This window comes from Malaya genurostris, chromosome 3, assembly GCF_030247185.1.
Source record: "Malaya genurostris strain Urasoe2022 chromosome 3, Malgen_1.1, whole genome shotgun sequence".
Taxonomy (NCBI): Eukaryota; Metazoa; Arthropoda; class Insecta; order Diptera; family Culicidae; genus Malaya; species Malaya genurostris.
The window spans coordinates 206,504,059-206,529,791 of NC_080572.1; the positions used below are offsets into that span (position 1 = coordinate 206,504,059).

A 25,733-nucleotide genomic window follows, 5' to 3' on the forward strand; every position below is an offset into this window, starting at 1 on the left:
TCTTCATGAACTAATGAGTGAACGAAGCACCTCTCCTTGCTTGGGCTGCGCTGTGAATTCTACTTAACATACGAATGTGTGTGAATAGCACAGAGGGCGAAACTCTTTTGTTAATATTCGTTGTTTCAAGCCCTGCTTATCACTGGCCGTTACAGAATGTGAACATTTAGTGGTTTCTTAGTTTGTGCAAAATGCACATATTTTGTTTCAATTTCTTCGCTTTTCGCCTTCGACTCAGAAACATAGAAGAATAATAAGAATAGAAGATGACAGTTCAATTTGAATTGTTTGAAGTACTGATGAGTCGAAGACGAAACGCGAAGAAATTAAAAGAAAACATGAGCTTTTTGTACAGACTATCCCCTGTTGGCGTTTTTTTCGCTTTCACTAGTGACGCTTTATCGCCTGTAAACGTGTGGTGAAGATTTAAATTTTGAAGATTTTCGTATAAATTTGTGACCAGTGACGTACGTAGGAAAATTTGCGCCCGGGGCAAAACTTGATTTGTTGCTCCCATCGCTAGTTTAATGAGTTAAAAATACAGTACCTCAATTCCATCTGTGGATTTTCACTAGTTTATGCGCATACAAAAGATCTTGCGGTCTCTTAAATTGCTGGTTCCGGAATTATAAAGTGAAGTGTGTTTAAAATCTCATATCGTCATTTGGAGCAACGATGCAATGTACGAAAAAAAACTCTAAATTTGGCTCAAAACTGTTTCAAAATATTGTTTGTTCTAGATGCTGGCTATACAAACCGATTTTGGCTATACCGGTTTCTATTTCTCGGTTTCGGAAGTACTGGAGATAATAATTCTGAATTTCATAAACGGAACTCACTTAATTTTCTCAGACGCCTATGCCGATTTTTGAAAACTTAGGCTAAAAAGCCTTACAGTTCAATGAGCTGATATAGAATTTTATTTGGCAAACGAACCGGTTTCGGCTTGATCGGTTTCTAGTTCCCGATTCCGAAAGTATCGGAAATAGTTGTCATAAGCTCCGAAAACGCAACTGACTTCGAACTTGTTTATATTCAAGATTCAATAAAAAAATATTTGTATTCCTTAGAAATATTTACAAAAATATGAGTAATACAAAAAAGCCATCATCTCACCAATAGGTGGTTTAAAATCGGTTTTTTTTTTTAATTATACAATTAAAGCCTGACACTGTTGAAATTGGTCCAATTCGCATTCGTCTCGTCTTATTTTGTTTGTCTACTAGAACGTTTTTGACGTTAATAAGTCGTACTTCGCTATAAATGAACCGTTACGATTCCGGAAACTAGGAACTGAAAATACGTACAGCTCACGCAATTAATGTTGATTATCTAAAGTGTGAAGCAACTCAGTTTTAGTTCCAGATGACATGGATCCGGTTAAGACTCTGACACTACTCATCCGCATTCTTAACATAAAAATGCTTGCAGAGAAGTTTAGTTTTTAGGGGGTTTTCGTACTTGTGATAAAGTTTTGTTTCACTGATGAATATGATCAAATTATTTTCCGAAAACAGGTAATGATTTTTATCGCTGGCATCTCAGCTAAACCCATTCCTGTGTGAGGGTGACTCCCGAAACTGTATTTTTCAACCGAATGTTAGTTTTCACGCAACTTGTATGGATAATTATCAGATCAGGTCTCATTAGTGTTTTTTCTTCATATTGTGGCCCAGATTGTTGCATCATAACTATTTGAATCGATTCATTTCTTTGAAGATTTCAGTTTGAGGATTAGATACTGTGCCGGGAAGAGAGAAATTGTTTTCCGAAATTTTTATGTATTTGGGTGAATTTTTCTGGTATCTTTTGGGCAACACTGTTTTCGACAGATCACGCGTAAATTATGTTTTGTGTCATTGTCAGTTTGGTCTATTATTTAATCTATGCTGGCAAAGTTGGAGGAAGATTACCTTTTTACTCGAAAAACCTTGCACATGAGAGCCGCGGCCAACATTTGCACGAAAACCTCTTCAAATATTTAATTTTATTGATCTTCCTATCGATTCCAATAAAGATTTCTTAAATTTTCTCATTTTTGTGTGTGTATTTTGTTGTTTCAGAATCGGAATTGCTGCAGTTTGACGTTATATGAGAAGGTAAAGCTTGCTTCATTTAAAATTAAAACAAACTTTTGCTCATATTGTGGCGCTCCTGGTGGACGGATTTGGAAGTACTTGGCGCCCCCATGTCGGGAATTTTGTCAGCTTCACGTATGATTTTTGACATTCCGCAAATCGACTGTATGTCAAGGCTGACTTCGGGCAAATCCCAGGTCAAACATTGTCCTTGGCAACGGCTCGGGGGGATGATTTGGCAGGGCATTTGCAGCTGTGGCAAAAAAACGAAAGTTTTCGTTACAAATAAGACAATGACATCGAAACTATACTAAAAAGAGTGTCTCCAAAAACGAAATTTGCCGTTCATTGGATCCCACGACCATCCCGTAATGTTTTGGCCAGATTTGGCAAGCTGTCATTACAGCAAAGTCGTTCAAGAATGGTATGCAGAGAAAGGGGTCCAGTTTGTTCCGAAAAACCTTAACCCACCCAACTGTTTCCAGTTCCGCCCTATTCAGAAATACTGGACAATCATGAAGAGGAGACTCAAGGCAAAGGGAAAGATTGTCAAAGACATCAATCAGATGACGAAGGTGTGCGCCGCCTAATGAGCCGTGTTACAGGAAAAATTCGAGAATTCCTTCGAAATCGTGACGAATAATTTTATCCGTATTTTTTCTTAAAAGTATGAAGAAAACGCTACATTTGTATAAATTAAATAATTCAATAATAAATAACTGAAATACAGGCAATTGTCTTTGTTCCAATTCTATCTGAAGCAAGCTTTAAGCTATGAGCTATGTAACCATAGGACACTTCACCTATAGGATCTCGTACACGCATTCTTCGGCAGTATTACAAAATCAGTATAAGTACACTCTTATATGTTAAAATATGTGCTTAATTACAATTTTCCAAAACGCAAATCTCTGGGAATTCTGGAAAAAAATATCTTTTTTGTTGGCTTTCAAGTTTCAGAACATATATAGTCCTTTGAATTTTTCGAAATCGTTCACACAATAAATATAAAACTACTAGACCCCAACCCGTATTTTTTTATTTTGTTTGATATTATACAGAGAAGTGTGCGAATCTCTGAAATACATTAAACGTTAGTTTGAAAAATTTATTTTTCAACAAAAACTACAAAAAAAAATCTTTTTTTAGGCAGATCATCTCTCCAATCTAGTTGCATTTTACTTTTGAGGTGTTAATTTTTCAACATGCAGATGTCGCAGCGATCGCTACTATGTGATCTTGATTAATAACAAAACGGACTGAATGAAAGTTTACTATTCTCAAATTGTTATTGGCGTAATCTTGTACTTGTATCTTATCAATTGTTTATATCTTCAAGTCCTATATTAAGCATCCACGAATGCTATTGACATTCCACATTTGGTCATAATCAAATCAAACATTATTTCGCTATCAGCTCAATGTCTGAATTATATTGTTAACCATCTCAACTGGCATGACGCTATCTTTTCTTCACCCCCACGAATTATTTTTTTAGTAGCTAATTAGGTTAGTCTGCTAAGTTAGCACCGTCATGATTCTTTTATGGCCCAATTAGTGGTTTTGATTGAACTGCTAGACGGAGCTGGCAGTTCAATTTGAACTGCTTCAAGCACTGATGAGACGAAGGTGAAATGTGAAAGAAATTAATTTTAGTTTTTTTTTAAGAAATGTAAATATTTTAATTTAATTATGAAGTTTTTTTTTGCTCTTATAATCGCAAAATATTGTTTGAAGCATGCACTTGAAATCACTATTTGATTTAATCAAAACAAACAGTACAATGCCTGAGTTAGTGGATCAATGCACAAGGCAAGAGTCCTACAAGATAGTAGATACAAATTCGAGCCCTAATCTGGATGGATTGTTAGTGCTAATATCATAGTTCACAGAAAAAAAATTAGAATTCTGAAAATTTTATTTGTAATAACATTATATCGCATTTGCGTAGCCTTCATATGTTTCGACTGTTATTTGCTCTCTGCTAGCAAGTACAACTGTTTGCTTAATAGATAATTGACGCATATAAACATCAATTATCTGTTAAGGAGTTTGGTCATTTAACGAACGTACTTTGTAATCAGGTGATTTGCAATTCAAGTCGCGGTACAGTCGTTTTGTTAGGTATTTATTCCATTGAATTTCAAGCATTGTAATTTTCAATATATGCAATTTCACGTGTGCTTGCATGAAAATTTTTAAAACATCACTTTCCAACATCTACTAAACATATCCGTTTCAGCTTGATATTTTTATTGATAACAATCAAACATACTTCGTTTAAGTTGGTCCGCAATTTCCTGTCATGAAAGCACCGAAAGCAGTGGTCAAAATAGTCGTAAATGGAAATTTACGGTTAATCCCACAATTCTTGAAAAGCTTTCAAGCATTTGTTTTCTGTTTGCTCAATTGATGTTCTTCCCCTCACAAGGGGCACAACGCGTGGAAGAAAAAGTCGTCTTAGCATAGTTTTTATAGTCTCAAAGTAACTAATTAATACACACCTAGAAAAAGTCGTCTAAATTTTGATATGGACAATATTTTATTTATTAACAGTTCGCGAAGCAATTAAACTTTAACGAATAACCATTCGGTGTTTGATGATAGTGATTTGAAAGTGTATTTCAATATAGTACGTTTTTTTAATAAATAATAACTCGGGAATGACTCGAGATTTCTAAATAAAACTAATACAGTAGCAGTCTCTAATGACGAATAATTACCAACTCAAGTTTCAACAATAGGTCACCTAGAGTTTTTTGTAAACGAAGCTCGAAATTATGGAACGAAAACCCCCGTTCACATAAGAAGCTCGCCTTAAACAATTTTGAGCTCTGGTTAGTTTACTTCTTGGAGCATCCTATATGACGTTTTGCTGATGAATTACTGACACTCGTGTAACATCAGTATCGACTGACTGACGGTTGCACTCAAATTTATTGCATTTAAAGTAGTTTTACGCAGACAGAAACTATGCAATGACTTGTAACTGCAGCTCATATAAGAATGGGCAAACATTCTCAATTCTATTTTGTTTCGAGGTTGTAATACATTTCTTACCTAGGTAACCAACAAACACAAGCTGAGTTAAGCATGTACTGTGTTTACATTTTAACAGGCACTCAAGAGATTTTTTAAACTTTTTTCCACAAATGGCGCTTTCGGAAGAATATTCGATATATTGATATTATTTATTATCGGCTAGCGTTCGCTCAAACAGTGTTGACAAAAATTTCCATCATATATGATAAAAACTTCTGTCGGGCTTGAAAACATCTCTGTTTGTGTAACACATAATTCCATAAATCGTGTAACTAACTATGAAAAACACATTTTTAATGTGGAACACATTTTTGTTTTCTATATAGTGATGCAAACTAGAAACTCAAGAAAAAATACACGTAGAAATGTGGTCAGGTTTTGAACAGTTACAGCTCAGTCAATTTTGTAACAATTATTAATATCATGTCACCATTTGATTCGAAATATTTCTACGTATTGATTTGAATGTTCATAGCCATGTATTTTTAATAGTATATTATTGAAATGTTGATGAATAGCTAACAGTGTCCTATTTTGTCTGCAAAAAATCGCCGGCATACCGGATTTCCCTGCCATAGTCGACGGTTTTGAAGGAGTAAGCGATATATCAAAGGGAAAGCATCGCTCTGATTGGTCAATCGAATCAAAAGCGAAGCTGTTGGAAGCACGCGAATCTATAAATAGAAGCAAAATTATAGCTAACGTTTCAGTCCTACACGTAGCTTGCTAGAGGTAGGTTGTTGCTAAACAGCAAGACAAAAAGTGCCATAAAACGATTTGAAGCTTTAATTGCTATGCTCTGATCTTGTGTCAGGAAAGATTGGATGAAATCCCATGTTATGTCGTTTCGCCTGAGAAATTGACAACTACCCCAGGGTAAATTTTGAGTGCATAAGATTAATTTCCTATTTATATAAGATGAACTCGATTGATAATGAGAAAAAGTTTATCGCTTCAACCGAAATCACAGAATGGTAGTAATGGTAAAGAAACGCTATAAAAATAACTACTTGCATACAAATCTTGAACACAAGCTTGGCGAAAAGAAGCTTAAATATCGATATCTGTATCGCAAGCTTGTATAAACATATAATTGCATACACTTGGGCTATTGATGTAATTTCGTTGGCTAAAAAACAAATACAAATCATGACAAATATAGTCTATATTCTGGGTTCGCGTGTTCTGTGACTAAGCAGACTCTCGTGCATTTGCGGATTCAAAAGTGTGACGATTAATTGAAAATGTCGATCATTAGAAATTTTGGTTGCCTTGTTCCACATCAATGGCTCGAACAACCCCATGGGGCTGATCCTTGTAGTTTTTTTGTGAAAAATTGATTTTTTCATGAATGTAATCTCCTTATAAAGCAATACCATTATTCCAACGCTTTCCTCATTTTCCGATGTCGTGTTTGTAGAAAAATTCGTCTTTTGCCTCGAAATAGGCTTCACATTCAGTAATTACTTCTTCATTTGAGTTAAATCTTTTACCGGCGAGCATTTTTTGTTATCAGCGAATAGCCAGTAGTCACTGGGAGTCAGACATGGCCTGTACGGTGTATTAGGAAGCAATTCGAAGTGTAATACGTTCAATTTGTCCATCGTTACCATCGACTTGTAAATCGGTGCATTGTCTTGTAGAAACAGTGTTTTTTCTTCGACATATGAGGTCGTTTTCTTTGATTTTTGTTTTCAAACGATCTAACATTGCTTTGTAGTATTCGCTATTTATTGTTAATAATGGATCCATGTTTTATCCATTGTCACATATCGAGGCAAAAGCCTGATTCGTTACTTGGAAACATGATAACAAATACTGCTCGGAATCATCAACATATTGTTGCTTTTGATCGACTATGCTTAAATTCGGCACTTTGAAAAGAATTTTTTATGCATAATAGTAAGCAAACTGCCTTCTGATGTCCAATTTTGTGAACTTTTCTATGTTTTCTGGAGTAACCACCGCATTTTTTTCTTTTCGATGCAGTAGAGCCCGGATAACACTTTTGAAGTATTTGTTGAACTTGCACAGTATCTTTTTCATCAAGAAGCAAAGATAAATTTACATACGTAATTGTTTTGAATTTACTGTTTAGAAAATGACAAAAGTAACTTCTCTTTTCACATTTAGGCTGTCTTTTTTGTCTGAATAATTGCAATATTATGAAATATTTTGAAAGTGGGTGCTCCATAAAATTCACAAGGATTGGACAATGATAGCGTGTCATTCACACGAGTGAAGTGTTATGTGTCAAATAATCCCACACACCTTTATCAGAGATGACCAGACCGATTTTTACAAACATAAGTAGAAATGAAAGATTGCGATCTCATTCGATATTCTTCAATTTTATTCGAATTCGAACTCCAAAATGACAAATTTTTATTATGGTTAATGGTGTGATAATCCCATTATCTTGTCATCGATGCAGCTTCATTAAAATATTTTTTGCCTTTTTTATGAGGATAGGATTCTGACACTAATTTGGACTCATTTTCCATACCTATTCATTCAGATTCAATCGGGTTTGCATGGTTTAGCGCATACTTAAAATATTCGAAAAAATATTTCTCAAACAACGTGTATCAACAATAATACATATGAACGTGATCGTAGGTCACTTTCTGAAATAACTATGCGTGCAGAAAATAATGATTTGCCGATAACGTTCGATTATATCTCTGAAACTTGAAATGACAGCAATTTGATCTTCGAACATAATCCACGACTCAGTAGTATCTCTCAAACGAGCCGATGCTTGTTAAAATCGGTTCAGCTATCGGAGAAAAAAGAGCGTTTTGTTGTTTACGTCACTTTTGCCATTATATCTCCGGAACCAGAAGTGACAGCCTTTTGATCTTTTAATTTTATCAACGACCTAATAGAAGTTTTCAAATAAGTCCAAGTTTGTTGAAATCAGTTCAGCCATTCCAAGAAAAATGATCGGTAAAATTATCGTTGAATGATGCACACACATACACACATACACAAATATACGCACACACACAAACACAGGCATTTATCGGTCTCATCGAGCTGAGCCGAATGGTTCGGTTTCCGATGCTACATTCGAAAGTCGGGTTTTTCGGCAGCTCTATTAACTTTCTATAGTCGTAGATGCATGCAATTATTGTGTCCTTACCGAAAGCAACATAATAAGGTATAGACATCTTTTGGCGCATGCGTAACAAACGTACACCATTAAGGATTCCGGGAGAAAAGTTTCACTTTTCTTATTATATTATTATTATAACGAATTTGTCAGTAGTGGCTGAGGAAAGATAATCTTCCATGTACACATAATGCTTTAATGCTCCACGTAATTAATGAAAATTTGTGAAAATTGTTGTGTAAAGGTGTAAAGTTGTGTCCATTTCTACTTTTCCATATACAAAAATTAACTAACTCTCTTATCTACTATCGTTTGCGATTTTGTCTTTCTCATATAGAAAGCTTATGCAATCACTGTGGAAACCGACTTTTGAACGGAGGCCCGCCGAGTGTCACATACCATTCGGCTCAGTTCATCGCAATCACAAAATGTCTGCGTGTATGTGTATGTGTGCATGTGACAAATAATATCACTCAATTTTCTCAGAGACTGCTGAACCGATTTTCACAAACTCAGATTCAAATGAAAGTCACATAGATTGCTTTTGAATTTAATAACAATCCGACTTCCGGTTCCATGGTGGTGATATGCACAAAAAAAATGGAAAAAAATTGTCACTATTTTTTCTCAGAGAAGGGTGAACAAATTTGAACAAACTTAGATTCAAACGAAAGGTTTTATGGTCTCATAACTTTGTATTTTGCTTCATATTTATCTTACTTTCGTTTCCAGAACTACAAGGTAATATGTGCAAATCTATGAGAAAATGCGCACTCAATGTTCTTGAAAATTTCTCTACCGATTTTCACAAACTAAAATGCAAATATAAGGACTTGAAATTCTTTATAAAATCTCCGAATAGTTGATCCAGAGCCGACTTTTGGTTCCGGTATTACAGCGCAATAAGTGAAGAACTTTTAATTTCATGAGTTTATTTAAACCTACTTTAGGACTACTAGTCTCCAGTTTCCGCTTTCGAAAGCACCAATAACGGAACTCACTTCGATTTCTCTGCAACGGTTAAGCAGATTTCCACAAATTTTAATTCAGACTAAAACACACATTGTCTCAAAAAATACTGTGCAAATTTGTTCTAGATCCGACTTCCGGTTCTGAATTTATATGGCGATAAGCGCCAAAATTTTTCAAATTGCCGTACAAAATGACAATGCAAAACCGGTATGAATTGGAATGTGCTAGTACAGAAGAAAAAACACCCCCTGCCTTGCACATAGCGTGCTTCGTTTAATTTCGTTTAGCGTGCAGAATTGTCACATTAAATTTTATATTTTTCAGGAGAAAAATCAGTAAATTTGTAACTGGATTCAAAAATTCTGTATTGAAAATCTGTATATGAAAATGATAAGAAATTATAGCGCAACAAAAGGAAATTATTTTTTAAATTGAATCTGAAAATGACAGCTACTTTTTGTTTAGAGATAGCATTTACTGTAATGTAATTGATACTCATTTCTTTTTGAAATCTTACATTATGACCAAGGTCTTTCCATACAAAATCTTCTTATCAGAAGATATTTTAGAAAACACGAAGGATTACGCCATAGCAGCGTTATAGGCAGATGGGACCATTTGTAGTGTTTACCATCCTTGATATTCTCTTTTGTTCAATTTGTACCCACTTGTTAGTATTATTACAAAATCATGACAACGGTCTTATTCTATAAAAGTATACTTTTTTTCTTTCTCATATAGAAAGCTTACACGACCACTTGAAAAGTTGACTAGTGATAATTGGCCCGAAGAGCTAAGTGTCTATACCATTCGACACAGTTTATCGACCTAAGTAATGTCTGTGTGTGCATGTATGTATGTATGTATGTTTGTGAGTATTTGTCAAATATTGTCACTTCTTTTTTCTCAGATATGGCTTGACCGATTTTCACAAACTTAGGCTGAAATCTCGTAGTTGCTTAGATTGCTATTGCATTTCATCATATTTTTTGGATAAATGCCATATTAGTTACTTAGTCGGTGCGTTTAGACTTCGGCTATACCGGTTTCCAGTTCTCGGTTGCGGAAATACATCAATTAGTGGTCAAAAGCTCTCAACCGAAACTCACTCAATTTACTTAGAGATGATTTGATAAATTTTCACAAACTTAGGCTCAAATGAAACGTTCTATACACACTTAGAAAAAACCGTGTGACTTTACATCTTATTAGATGCACATAATTGGAGCGTCACAGCTCTCGAAAATTTACGTGGTAGAACATTCAATATTGTGTCTTAAATTTCATAACATGAAATTCATCGAAATAAAAAAAAAATAAACTGATTGCGACCACCGTGCGGCTTGAACCAAGAATCTTTGGATCACAGTATGTCTGTTAATCGACTTTGCCACAGAAGCACACATCTGCTTGGCTGGTAAAAGGTGCATTTAAATACATAGAGTCGCACCGCTAGAAGCATGCAATTTACAGTCGAAACCAGTAGAATTCATGCTTGTCTAACATTAAGTAATTACAAATGAAATTTTCCGTCATTTGGCAAATAAGGTCTTCATAGATTACATCGTATGAGGGATTAAGTCACCTGTAAAATTCAATTTTTTTTAGTGTGTAGTCTCATAGGTTGCTGTTGAATTTCATCTGGATCCGACTTCCGGTTCCGGAGCTATAGGGTGAAGTGGGTCTAAAATTTCAAACCGTCATTGTGCGGCGATGCTAAATAATTTTTCTGTATACAAATTGAAAAGGTTATGTTACACTCTTAGAAAAAATGAAATTTACGCTTGACGTAAATTTAAGCATTCCGTGATTTCTTCGGTGATGTCACAATATTACATCTGCAAACGTGTATAAATAAATTTTGCGTCTCTATCGATGTAAGCTTCAACTAAATAAACTGTGAAGTTGATAATATGATTTGTCTTTACATGCTTAAAGCATGTGAATATAAGTGAATCGCGACGCTCCTTTTATGTGCATCTATAAAGATGTAAATTTTTCTAAGTGTGTAGTCTTTACTCAAATAATGTCTCTAATTTTATTCAAGTGTGAAAAAAAATTTCTTGACAGAATCTCCTAGTGGTATTTTTAAAAATATAAGTAATATGAGAAAGGCATCATTACACCACTAGGTGGATTGAATAAGGTTTTTTAAATTGTCAAAATTTTCAAATCTTAATTTGTCCTTATTAACTAAAACGAAACAATAAAACACTCAATTCAATTAATAAAATAATGAAATAGCGAAGTACGCATAGTTTTAGAAAAAAACATTCAAAAAATGCACACGACTTTGCACGCTTGAATTACTATTGTATGAAAGCTCGAATGCAAGAACCCATGAGGGATTACTGGGCTGCTCGAAGCGCATCTACAGGAGAATTGCTTTTTTAAAACAACCGGTAAATTTCTTACAAAAATAGAAATCTCTACTTGGATGTCTGTTCTCTGTTATATTACGATTGAAAAACGTTATCATTTTTATATCGTTTTCTAAAAAACAAGTGTGTTCAATTTTTAAATAAAAACACAAGTAAAATTTTAGATTTTTTTTTTGTGAAATTCCCAACAAAATAAAAGAGTTAGAAAATCGGGTTAAGATTTATCGAAAACTTCTTGGTAAGTAATTTTCGAAAAATCTTAACCCGATTTTCTAACTATTTTTATTTTGTTGGGAATTTCATCAAAAAAAAAATCTAAAATTTTACTCGTGTAAATTTACTCAGATATTCAAACATCAAAAATGACACACTTTTACAACAGATTTAATACAAAATTTATGACTGGGTCATTTCTGTAAAATTCAGTCTTCTGTCGAATCACGTTTTAATAAATTTTCATTAACGAGCAATTAGTAGAACTTCGATTAGTTCTGCTGATTGTTATGGTGCCATTTCGCAAATATCACGACTTACCGACTAGACTTAAATGTTTATATTAACTTGTTGAAGTAATGATTGAATATTCTCAAAATCGTGTAATCGTCTACTCCATAATCGCCTAGCGGACTATATGAAGTTTCGTGATGACTGCCCTGCGAGATACGATTCATTAGTCAAGTGTAGCAGCAGCTTGGGCGGGAAAGAACTAACTTTGCTGCGCCTCGCGCATTTCATAAAAAGTCGTTGATCGGAGCAGACGCAAAGTAAAACAATCGTTCAGCCATGACGGTCGAAGGTGCGAATGAATCAAAATCGCAGGATGAAATGTTAGAAATTTGTGTCGTGTTTCAAAACCTCATTTGCTAATAAAAAATCATATCACATGCAGAGACCCGGAAACGAGCTGTGAACTGGGATGTGGTCGCCGGATCGTACAATTTGTGCAAGTTTTCTGGAAATCGATATTCGTTCTGGCCGTTCCATCGGTAGCCGCGTTGCTGTTTGTCGTGGACAGTTCCCCGGCATTCCGATGTCTGTACGTGGTGATTGTGATGTCTTTGCTGTGGGTAACGGAAGCCCTTCCCCTGGCCATCACATCGATGCTTCCGCTCGTGCTGTTTCCGCTAATGGGCATTCTGAGCACTAGTCAAACATGCATGGTGTACATGAAGGAACCGATTATTATGTTCATCGGTGGAATCGTTCTCGCTTTGGCGATCGAGTACTGCAATCTTCACAAACGTGTGGCTCTGAAAGTAATATCAGTTATCGGATGCAGCCAGCGCCGGTTGCATTTCGGATTAATAACCGTCACCATGTTTATGTCCATGTGGATCTCGAATACAGCGGCTGTGGCCATGATGTGCCCCATTGTGCAGGCTGTTCTGCAGGAACTTGAATCGGTGAGCTTGATTTGTGAAATGTGGTTACAAACTTTGTTAGAAGTGAATTTTTTTTTCCAGCAAGGATTATGCCGGATGTACGAGACAGTAGATTCCGGAAAGGAAATAGAAAGTGCCACATTGAAGGGAAAACAAAAGGATGAGTGAGATTGTAGAAGGTGTTGGTGGTTTTTTGAGAGTGAGTTATGTGCCTTTTTTTTATTTTAGACGAAAGAAGCCATCACGAACAACACTTTGTTATTATTTGGGAACTGCTTATGCATCTAGCATTGGAGGTATTCTTAATTCAATCGAAAACTGTACAATAACTGTACAATAACTGCTATATTGCAGGTTGTGGAACGATCGTCGGTTCTGGGACGAATCTCACATTTAAGGGAATCTACGAAAGCCGTTTCCGCGATGCACCATCGATTGATTTTCCAAATTTTATGTTCTTCAACACGCCACTGATGTTGATAAACATTGTGCTGATGTGGACTTTTCTGCAGTGGTATTTCATGGGTCTCTTCAGGTGACACGATTCTTTCACGTGAGTCAACGGACTAGGTTGTATCGTTGTTTTGATTGCAGACCAAACAGTGCACAAGCAAAGGAATCTAAAATCGGAAAGGAAGGCGAAGTCGTAGCAAGACGTGTCATTGAGTCTCGATACAAGGAAATGGGCCCAATGACCTCTCACGAAACCAGCGTAGCATTTTTATTCATACTAGCGATCGTGTTGTTCTTCACGCGTAATCCAGGATTCATATATGGTTGGGCAGATCTATTTCCAGGCGTGTATGTGGTCGTAGATTTATTATTATTAAATGTCGAAGACCAGAAAATTCCAATTGAGCAAAATGTTTCAAAACGCAGTAGCAGGAATATTTTCCACATTTGCAACTGGATTAGTTCAATTGTTAATGTGAAGTGTTTTCTGAACTTCAACTATAAACAGTGTGTATTTATCACTAATAAAATCTTCTTTTGTTCAGCCAAATCAAGGACGGCACACCGGCCATTTTTATAGTGATCGCTCTCTTTGTAGTGCCTGCTGACTGGCGGTGGTTGAACTACTTCAGAAGGAAAACAGGTTAGTGTTGTGATAATAATTTATAAGTAGTATTAGAATTGTTGTGATATGTGATACGATAAGATTATGCTTGAGGAAAGGGGAAGCTCGAAAATAAACACCGTTTGATGGAAAACGGGGCTTATCGTTTTCAATGGATAAGCTCGATTGTCAAATATTGTCCTATATATATATTTTATTATAGTGTTTTGATTTGCTGATCAGCATTCAAAATTCAAATGCCATCGCCTAACCCACCAATAAAAAATTATTTGTAGTGGCTTTAGTTAATCCAGTTTTGATTCTCTTGGACTAACTAGATTACTGCGGTAGCAGTAGTATGCCTAATTCGAATATTGGTAATTAGGGAATGAATGGAAACAAATTTACGCATATTTACTCTTAGAAACACGATTGTGACAGATGATTCCCTTTCCGATTTACTCGCAGTTTACAGAAACTGGAAAACTGTTTGCAACATTATCCTGTTCCAACCTAACAACTTCCTTTTTTTTGTTTCACTTCTCAAACACTAAAAGCTTTTTAGTCCAGTTACCGACTAGCGACCCACAACTAGAATTAAACAGACATATGCTATGACACTTTGACCAAACATTTAGTCACTTGTTTTTCCTAAACTCACCACCTCAGATTGGATTAAAAAAAATCGACTCCCTTCGACAAAATGCCATCAAGAGTCATGTCATTTGTTTTTCGGAATGCACATTTGATTTACTACTTTGCATACATTCGTTGACAGCTTAACTGCTTAGCACCGGTATGCCAGTGGATGTACATGTATCTTTTATTTGAAGGAAAAACCTGCAAATTCTACGAAACAAATGCCACTATTTTCTGCTGTTTTCGAGCCAACCGTTAGATTCTATTAGTGCATGCTATATGCATTCAACAAGTAGTACTCTTACGTGATGTTCATACATTACAGTTCGTTCATGTTGATTTGCATAGCTCCATAGATATATTATGATTTACAGTTCTAGTCTTGCATACATTGTGATAACAGCTTGCATAGCATTCGAGCACCGTTTTGGTTGCCCTACACGAGTAAAAATATTTTCACATTCACATTCACATCTATTTTCATGCACATATTTGGAGCAGGCAATTAAGCATAAATTTACTTTCAAATTTTGTACGTTTCAATAAAATTTAATCGCAAAACTAAGCTTTATTTTACATTTCTATTCATTGAAAATTCGATGCAATCCAATTTCAAACTCTCGATCCAACACATGCCTTTCTTTCTGTGTAGAAATAAAATGCATTTCAACCTAGCGTACGAATAATAGTTTATCTGCAGATGACACTGTACGTCAACAGTACTTCTGATCTTCCATTCAGTTTCATTAACCGTGGATTCTCTTTCTTTTATCACCGTGGTTTTACGGCGGATTTTAGACACGCTTCCAGTATTGGTCCTCAGAAATTTTCCCAGCTTGGCGGTTCAATACGTTGGGTGCTTTGTCTTACAAAGCCGTTGCCGTACACTAAAAAAAACACACTTTAATCTTATGTGAAAAAACGCATAGATTCCAGAAATGGCTTTGTCATCGGAGTTTACGTGATCTTCTTAACAACCATAGGATCATGATTGAATATGAAATGAACCATATGTCATATTATGTGTCACGTACTTATTTGAAGCCATTTTGTCAACCATACTGTTCATTTTGTGCTCGCAATATGGCGCCTGTTGAAAAACCTCGATAGGCCAAATCCTTTTTGACCCTTCTACGGTATTTATCACAGTGATTTTAGGGCAAATAATTGCTCATTACTTTTATGAAGTCTAGCTAATTTTTATTATACTTTCAGAAGTACACAGATAGAAATATTTTGTGAATTTACATCAATTTTCATGCACATATTTGAAGCAGGTAATTGAATGGAAAGTTACTATACAGTTCTAAGCATTTTTTGAAGTATACAGTTTTGTTAATTGAAAAATCTATGCAATCCAATTTACTTTTACATCGATCATGGTTTCAAATCAAATTTTCGATTCAACTTATGTCTATTTCATCATACTATTGATTTACATGTCGTGTAAATTTCATTATTTTTTCAGTGAAATATTAGTACCAAGCAGAAGTAAAATTTATAAGCAAATATGCCATTTATTGAGTTTACGAAATGGCTCTATGAAACCAACCCTCAACAACTTGTTTGCACCAATTGGTATTACGCGAATTCTTAACACCAAAAATACGAAACTGTATCACAATACAACTTTGTTTTTTTTACAGTGGAGTTCAAAAGGCTGATTAACGAAAGCACATATATAACCTTCTTGAACTACTAGCTCCAGATGAATGCATTCCTTAAAGGGAACAATATTTGCTCCAGTTTAGCTGCTCTTGAGAAAGGATCAGATCATACATTTATAACAATGTGTTCTGTATTTCTGATAGTATTCACTAGTGATTCAACCTAAACGAAAATTTATTTCATTTAAAAATAAAATTTTCAGAATATCTGCGTGCAAACGAAATTTCATCGCGATGTTTTGTCCAACGAGGCTATGTAATTTGTTTTTTAGTACTAAAATGCATTATTAAGATTCAATATGGAACTTAGTAACAATTACATGAAAATAATGTGACTTTTACGTAAAATTCTGGTAAAAAGTAAGTTCAGATAAATTTATTTTCACTGTACAAATTATTTCACAAAATTATTCACTATAGAATCTACGAAAAAAGTCACGTAGATATTATGTGATACAAATGTGGACTAAGAGTTCATGAGTTCATTCTGTGCTACCTATACTTCACATAAGTATCACAAGCAAAGTTCTGTGGATAAAAATCACATACGTTTTCACGTAGCATTGAAGTGAGGATTTTTCTGAGTGTATATTCGAGCCCCATCTTGAAAGGATTTTTTGTGTCAGTGGGATCACAGAGCTAACCATGCAATGGCTCTGGATGCTAAGAATAGCGACTACATTGTCGAAAGCTTGGTGAAACAGAAGATTAAATTCACAGTTCGCTTTCACATCTCATCCAAGTCAGTCGATATAACAAAACCGCTCACGTTCGGGACGGAAGAAACCTAGTACAGTATTGTGTAGTGAACAATAGAACGACCTCGAAATGAGTGAACCAAACGAACAAAAGCTACCGCCGACACGAAAGTATACAATTGTTGTTGACTTCAGGCAGTGCAAAATTCGACGTTCGATACGAGAACTTGAAGGTTTGTTTAAGGAGCAAATGCATCTTGACATTAAACGTGTGCATTCACTTCAATGCAATAAAATAAATAATGTTGTTTACATCCAGTTTTATAAAAAGTTAGATGCAATTCAATTCGCAAAAGACAATAACAACGTGCACTATGTGGAGCACGAGGACATTAAGTGCAACATTCCAATATATATGGAAGACAGTGCTATAAAGCTTGCTTCATTTAGAATTGGAACAAACTTTTGTTCATATTGTGGCGCTCCTGGTGGACGGATTTGGAAGTTCTTGGGGCCCACGTGTCGGGAATTTTGCTAGCTTCACGTATGATTTTTGACATTCCGCAAATCGACTGTACTTTGTAAACAATCAACATGGAAGCCGAAAGAAGGAAAAAAAATGTGCACAGTTATTTGTAAAATCCATTGTGGTCTGCATCTAGGCTAGCTAAACAGCTGAAATTGACCAGAAATACCGTATGGCGCGTTATCAAACGGTATAAGGAAACATTGATGACGATTCGGAAGCCTCAAGCCAATCGTCGGAGTGGAACTGTCGACCGGAAACTGCGTGGTAAGATTTTGAAGACGATTAAGAGGAATCCTAATCTGTCGAACCGTGATTTGGCCCGAAAATTCGGTGCTGTCCATAGTACCGTGAGGAGAACTCGACTCCGGGAAGGAATCAAGTCGTATCGAGCTAGCAAACAGCCAAATCGAACCATAAAACAGAATAGTGTGGTCAAAATTCGTGCTCGAAAATTATATGACCAGGTGCTGACCAAGTTCGACGGGTGGACGATTGATGGATTGGTGGACGATGAAACCTATGTCAAGACTGACATCGGGCAAATCCCAGGTCAAAAATTTTACTTGGCGGTGGCTTGGGGGAATGTTCCAAATTTAAATTTGGTTTTGTCGTCAAATTTTCAAAAAAAAATTATGATTTGGAGGGCATTTGCAGCTGTGGCAAAAAAAACGAAAGTTTTCGTTACAAATAAGACAATGACATCGGAACTATACCAAAAAGAGTGTCTCCAAAAACGAATTTTGCCGTTCATTCAATCCCACGACCATCCCGTAATGTTTTGGTCAGATTTGGCAAGCTGTCATTACAGCAAAGTCGTTCAAGAGTGGTATGTATAGAAAGGCGTCCAGTTTGTTCCGAAAAACCTTAACCCACCCAACTACCCCCAGTTCCGCCCTATTGAGAAATACTGGGCAATCATGAAGAGGAGACTAAAGGCAAAGGGAAAGGTTGTCAAAGCCATCAATCAGATGACGACCTGGTGGATTAAGATAGCTAAAACGTGTTACATGAAAAATTCGAGAATTCCTTCGAAACCGTGATGAATAATTTTATCCGTATTTTTTCTTAAAAGTATAAGAAAACGCTACATTTTTATTTAAAACAAATATCTTGAATAATAAATAACTGAAATACACGCAATGGTCTTTGTTCCAATTCTATCTGAAGCAAGCTTTAGTGAAGAAAAACTCCAAAAACGGAACTCACTTCGATTTCTCATTTCTGTCATCTTGGTTGAACCGAAATCACAAATCGTGATTCAAATTAAAGCTCGAATTACTGTAAACGAAAATCATTAATTTTATTGTTTCTCATTTTACCTCAAAAGTGGGGACTTTGAGAAAAACTTTGAATCAGATGCATTATTTAATCAAAAATATATGATGGACTTATTTCGACTTCGTATAAAAAGTTAAGGTGTTAAACATTGATATGATTACTTACCTGTGTTTTGCCAGCCAACGAAAAGATTAATATAAACTAGAATCTTGGTTAGCTTTCTACAACTCTGTAGAACTTGATCAGAATGGTTGGCAACTTCTAAAATTACATCACGCTATTTTCTAAACAAAGTTCACGCCGTTTATGGTAGATGGCGCAATGACATTTGGGAATTATCAATAACGCACCGCTTTGCCACGCATTCCCGTTCATTGCTAGAAAATAATTCGAAGTTGAATTTTCTTCGAACTTTCGATAAAAAAAACATCTTGGTTAGGTTTTTTCTGCATTGCTTCAAACAACTTCGCTTCATAACCGAATGTCATATGGGTTTAGGAAATGGTGAGGCCGTCTGCACTATTATTTTTACCTACTGATACTTTAAAACCAGTATGTTTGCAAATACCTTTGGTGTTATACAGAGCCTGATTTGTTTGGTCGAAAACTTATCAATCAGGTGACACTTGTTGATTTTCCATCATTTGTTACAAATACCAGCATACTAGTATCAGCCTGAGACTCCAGCAATGGTAGCAGGCGCTTTTGGAGGCACTTGTCTCGAAAAATTTGACCATGGATGGTGTCAGTTGTGATGTACGACTTGTTCATCTTGTCGCATCCATAGATAGACAAACGAACCAGAAACTAAATGATGAACTTGTGCACCCCTCTTTTTCAACTTAATACTCTTCCACCGACTTAGGTTTTGCATCCGCTTTGGTGTAAACTCCGTCATTCATCACGGCGCAACTCGATTCCGATCGGTACTCCCGGTACAGTCATCAACTTCCAGCACGAGTTTGGGTTATCGTGTTATGTTTTTCGTTCCGGTTCCACACTTTCCAGCATTGATCATTTCATCATTTGTTGAACTAGCTTGAAATAAGCATCGGCCTTTTCCGTTGCGTCGTGGATCGGAAGATCGATTTTTGAACAGACTTCAAATCAAGCTGGGTGTCTTCGGTTTTCTGTCACAGGACTGCATCATCTGGTTCTCTTGGAATAACCATCGAATCATGAATTGTTTCGAAATTATCAAATGTTTCGAAATTAATTAATTGGGCAAAATTGGATTGATCTTCCTTCAAATCCATATAGATAAAACCTCAACTACTTAAAATTAGAGTGCCTATAACCAGAGTGACGACATCTCATCCGTAATTTTGGCAACAATTCAAAACATTCCATTAGCTTTGCATTGAATTGACAGGTCGTTTGCTCGTTTGGAACTGGGAGCTGTCATTCCAAACGAACAGCTGTCGCCACTCTGATTATAGTCACTCTACTTAAAATGAAATTCTTTCAGAGTAAACATTACCCCCTTACCCGATCAGATGGTAATAACAGAATTATAACAACTGGAGTAATTTATTTCAGAAATATTTTGTAACAAATTTTTAAATATTTTTGACTGGTAAGCTGTTAAAGTAACATAAATCATAACAAAAAAGACTCTAGCCGGAACAAAATCGTAACAGATTTTGAAACGTTCGTATCACAATTACTATTGAATTTGATATAACTACAGAAGTCCGAAAGCAGAAATTTATAACAATAGTTGTATTAAATTAGATACCAAATTTAACACAGAAAAACTATATCACAGCCAACTGTTAGCATCGTTTCAATCCAAAATTGTTGAATGATTTTTTAATAAATGAATAATTTATTTAGTGATCTGGTTTCTTCTTTTAGTTCTTTGAAATTATGATAATTATATTTCGATATGAAACAAAGGAAGAACTCATTTTTTCAATTAATGGACTTTATCATGAGCCTTGCAAATGAAAATAAAACATCATATCATAACTGTTTTTGTTATTATATATTTACCATAAGTTTTAACTTTCAACTGTTCTCATTTGTTAAATACCTCAAAACAACCCAAATTGTTATACATATCAAATGTTTATATACTTGTGTTATGAATTTGTTATATGCATCTGAACGGGTAGCAAGCTTCAGACAAAAATTCACTATTTTTACCCATGTTCTATACAATAGTAATCTAATTAATGTGTCTCACTTATGTTTGATACTGTCCTCGTACTGGCACAGCATTTCATTTATTGACAAAGTTATCTGCATACCACTTGAAAACTTCATTATAGGTGTAACTACTGGCTAAATTTGACAAAAATACAATTTTACGCATCTGTGTGATAATTACATTTTCAACTGCAAAATTACAGTTACAAAATTGAGCAATTTCAAATGAAATCCAAGGTCGATTTAGTTTTGTATATTCGATTTCGCTTAAATTTTGCATAAATATTCGTCATTAACAGGGCGATTTGCGTCATCAATTTGCCTGTAGTGTAACTTTTTATAAGGGCCTAAGCAAAAACGGTTTGTTGGATAGATTTTCTGTTTTAGGCAATATTTTAGGTAACTATTGGGACTATATGTAGAAAGTATAGAAGATGATTGTGTTTCTATTTTGTTTGAAAAATAAATCCTATAAATCAATTTTCAATCAGACCACAAACAATAACATTATTCTTCTACTGCTGAAATTGCAAATTAATTAATTTGTGCTAATTTTAAAATGTGAACTTGTTTTTTGGTAACGATTTGCAAAATAATGACCTATATTATCCTACCTGGGTTGTCTCTGCGACTAGATGGAATGGGAAGTGAATTTTGTCGTTCGTAGTCGTTCGTTTCATGCGTCACATGTTATCTGTATATTCCGCACGATTTCAAAGCTAGTGATCATAAATGAATCGCAATAATTTATTATCTGCTCGGGATCATGTGCACTAAGCTCAGTACAATCTATTTGGTTCAAGGCCACTTAAGATTCAAAGTTCTAAGGTGAAAATCTATTTTAATTGAAATAACGCCGTCTATCCTTCACAGAAGTAAAATCGTTTCATTCTTGAAGAGTTTCAGTTTTCACCTCAAAAGGCACTCAGACAGCATTCAGTCATATTTTAAGTCTATGCACTTTTCACGTAGCCCACCTAGGTTCGATTCCTACTCTCGCACATAGGGTCAGAAGGTTTTAACGGCACAAAAAGGTGAATAACCTTAAGGTTAAAATCTCTGTAATCGAAACAAAAAAAGTCTATGCACTTGAATAAAACTGAGTGACCCAAATTAGTATAAAGCTCATAAACGAGGGAAAAACTACTTAGATTTAAATAAAAGGTCCTGTGATCCCATACGTAATTCCTGAATTTCATCCGGATCCGGAAATATAGGGTAAAGTGTGTTACAAAATTTTTACCATCACTGAAAAGGACGAAAAACCGTGAAAAGTTTTTTAAATCGACCTCAAATCTTCTCCAATTGATAGTTTTTATCAGTAGACGGCCAAACAAACCAATTTCGGTTATTCTGTTAAGAATCGAAAAAAATTATTTTGAAGAATGCCACAGTATTATATACCGCTAGGTGGATTAAAACAGGTTTTTTAGTAGTTGTTGTTTAGGGCGCGTACCGTGTAGGTTCAAAAACAAAAACGGTATTAGTAACACTATCCTTTTGTACGAATTGCTAAAGGCTAAAGGCTAAAGGCTAAAGGCTAAAGGCTAAAGGCTAAAGGCTAAAGGCTAAAGGCTAAAGGCTAAAGGCTAAAGGCTAAAGGCTAAAGGCTAAAGGCTAAAGGCTAAAGGCTAAAGGCTAAAGGCTAAAGGCTAAAGGCTAAAGGCTAAAGGCTAAAGGCTAAAGGCTAAAGGCTAAAGGCTAAAGGCTAAAGGCTAAAGGCTAAAGGCTAAAGGCTAAAGGCTAAAGGCTAAAGGCTAAAGGCTAAAGGCTAAAGGCTAAAGGCTAAAGGCTAAAGGCTAAAGGCTAAAGGCTAAAGGCTAAAGGCTAAAGGCTAAAGGCTAAAGGCTAAAGGCTAAAGGCTAAAGGCTAAAGGCTAAAGGCTAAAGGCTAAAGGCTAAAGGCTAAAGGCTAAAGGCTAAAGGCTAAAGGCTAAAGGCTAAAGGCTAAAGGCTAAAGGCTAAAGGCTAAAGGCTAAAGGCTAAAGGCTAAAGGCTAAAGGCTAAAGGCTAAAGGCTAAAGGCTAAAGGCTAAAGGCTAAAGGCTAAAGGCTAAAGGCTAAAGGCTAAAGGCTAAAGGCTAAAGGCTAAAGGCTAAAGGCTAAAGGCTAAAGGCTAAAGGCTAAAGGCTAAAGGCTAAAGGCTAAAGGCTAAAGGCTAAAGGCTAAAGGCTAAAGGCTAAAGGCTAAAGGCTAAAGGCTAAAGGCTAAAGGCTAAAGGCTAAAGGCTAAAGGCTAAAGGCTAAAGGCTAAAGGCTAAAGGCTAAAGGCTAAAGGCTAAAGGCTAAAGGCTAAAGGCTAAAGGCTAAAGGCTAAAGGCTAAAGGCTAAAGGCTAAAGGCTAAAGGCTAAAGGCTAAAGGCTAAAGGCTAAAGGCTAAAGGCTAAAGGCTAAAGGCTAAAGGCTAAAGGCTAAAGGCTAAAGGCTAAAGGCTAAAGGCTAAAGGCTAAAGGCTAAAGGCTAAAGGCTAAAGGCTAAAGGCTAAAGGCTAAAGGCTAAAGGCTAAAGGCTAAAGGCTAAAGGCTAAAGGCTAAAGGCTAAAGGCTAAAGGCTAAAGGCTAAAGGCTAAAGGCTAAAGGCTAAAGGCTAAAGGCTAAAGGCTAAAGGCTAAAGGCTAAAGGCTAAAGGCTAAAGGCTAAAGGCTAAAGGCTAAAGGCTAAAGGCTAAAGGCTAAAGGCTAAAGGCTAAAGGCTAAAGGCTAAAGGCTAAAGGCTAAAGGCTAAAGGCTAAAGGCTAAAGGCTAAAGGCTAAAGGCTAAAGGCTAAAGGCTAAAGGCTAAAGGCTAAATGCTAAATGCTAAATGCTAAATGCTAAATGCTAAATGCTAAATGCTAAATGCTAAATGCTTAATGCTTAATGCTTAATGCTTAATGCTTAATGCTTAATGCTTAATGCTTAATGCTTAATGCTTAATGTTTAATGCTTAATGCTTAATGCTTAATGCTTAATGCTTAATGCTTAATGCTTAATGCTTAATGCTAAATGCTAAATGCTAAATGCTATACGAATATTGTATTCGAACAGCTGTACAAGCAAGTAAGTGCATTAACGTCAACTGAATGAAACAGATAGTTTTATTTACTTTTAAATTTGATCGATATCTTACGGAGTAAACAGATTGAAAAAATGACATATGAATGCAACTATGTAATGAAAACCGCAAAAATGGTTCCGCAGAGACGGAACTTTATCCTGTAGCTAGCCTAATTGGGGAAATTGTTTTGCCAATTAAACTACCCTGCATATGAAAAAAGGGATTAAAATAAAACTAAATTGTATATGAAGGGAAGGAGTTAAAATAAATCCAAATAGAATTTCAATGTGCCAGCTCACAACATACGTGCCACAAGTTTTCCGCACTTCACTGTAAAAAGCTAATTGGGCCAAACTTTTATACAAGCTTGATTACCAGTTGACCAATTGTGAACAAATCAGAGCTTTCCATAGTGGAATTTCTTTTTATCTTTATAATAGCAACTTCGCACACATATAACTGACTTAAATCGACGACCTATGAAAATAGAGCACGATACTTATACATACAGAGTTTGTTAGCTAATCATCAAGCCTCTATGAATGTTATGCGATTAAGCTTTTCACAGTTATGCACGAAAAATTCGAGACAAAGATGTTTTTCAAAAAGCCAATTAACTTTTTTCAATTTTAAGAAAATTATTTCTCGTATTTCAACTTTTTCTGGTTTCAGAAAATATCCGAATCACGTGATTAGGCGATTGACAATAAAAGTTATATTCGCGTCGGACTAATCATTACCTTACGTTAAATACTGAGTAATATTAACTACGTAAACTGAAATCTTAGTATATTTAATCGAGTCATATATTAATCGTCAGCCATTAAATTTATTTCCGTACTAGTTTGATCTATAATTTCAATACTCAACATATAGATTTGGTTTCGATTTTTCTCACCAACAGGTTCCCTACCTCGCGAACCCTCGGGCGCCTTGATCACCTGGAAATACATCAACCAAAAAGTTCACTGGGGCCTAATATTTTTGCTGGGAGGAGGTTTCGCACTAGCCGAAGCCAGTCACGTTTCCGGAATGTCGGCCCTGCTGGGGAAGTCTCTATCCGGACTGCAGTCACTTCCACCCCTAGCACTTCTGTTCGTTGTTTGCTTAACGGCACAAACGTTAACCGAGTTCACATCGAATGTTGCAATTTGCAATATTCTCCTACCTGTATTAGCTGAAATGGTACTTTTCATTCTTCAAGGATCGTAGAGTTCACACATGATTTTTTTTCATTTCTTCGTTGTAGGCTATTGTGATAAAAACGCATCCATTGTATCTCATGTTACCGGCAGCGATGTCCTGCAGCTATGCTTTCCACTTACCGGTGGGAACACCTCCTAACGCAATTGTAGCTGGAGTAGGACGACTTGCCACCAAGGATATGGCACTAGCAGGAATCGGTCCCACCGTGATAACACTGTTGGTCATGTGGCTTGGATTCCCAACCTGGGGTTCCATCGTGTATCCCGATGTGAACACTTTTCCCGAATGGGCGATGGAAGGTTTGGTCAATGTTTCCGCGCATTGATGTTGTTATGTTTAATATGTTGAATAATTAAACTATTTATGAAAAAAGTTCATTTGTTCCATTTAATAATAGACTAACAAGAGAGACCGGATTTGTTGGACTGGAGGTCCTATGATAAGATACGTCGTACAGTTTTAAACCCTATTCGATCAACAAACATTAACATGCAAAAATCAATTAAA

At 35.8% G+C, this 25,733-nt stretch overlaps 1 protein-coding gene across 14 annotated transcripts in view; it reads left to right on the plus strand.

The window, feature by feature from the left end:
• Positions 1–25,597, plus strand: part of LOC131435159 (protein I'm not dead yet-like) — a 56,584-nt gene extending 30,987 nt beyond the window's left edge. For 8 of the 14 annotated variants that reach the window (XM_058602757.1, XM_058602759.1, XM_058602752.1 and 5 more), the window contains 9 exons: positions 12,212–12,415; positions 12,478–12,991; positions 13,052–13,134; positions 13,199–13,266; positions 13,325–13,505; positions 13,565–13,771; positions 13,969–14,066; positions 24,925–25,205; positions 25,270–25,597. In XM_058602757.1, coding sequence (XP_058458740.1) covers positions 12,372–12,415; positions 12,478–12,991; positions 13,052–13,134; positions 13,199–13,266; positions 13,325–13,505; positions 13,565–13,771; positions 13,969–14,066; positions 24,925–25,205; positions 25,270–25,551 — 1,758 coding nt within the window. In that variant the 5' untranslated portion in view covers positions 12,212–12,371 and the 3' untranslated portion in view covers positions 25,552–25,597. The remainder of the gene's footprint in view (positions 1–12,211; positions 12,416–12,477; positions 12,992–13,051; positions 13,135–13,198; positions 13,267–13,324; positions 13,506–13,564; positions 13,772–13,968; positions 14,067–24,924; positions 25,206–25,269) is intronic. The other 6 variants (XM_058602764.1, XM_058602761.1, XM_058602762.1 and 3 more) reach the window with 1 other exon arrangement.
• The last annotated feature ends 136 nt before the right edge of the window (positions 25,598–25,733 follow it).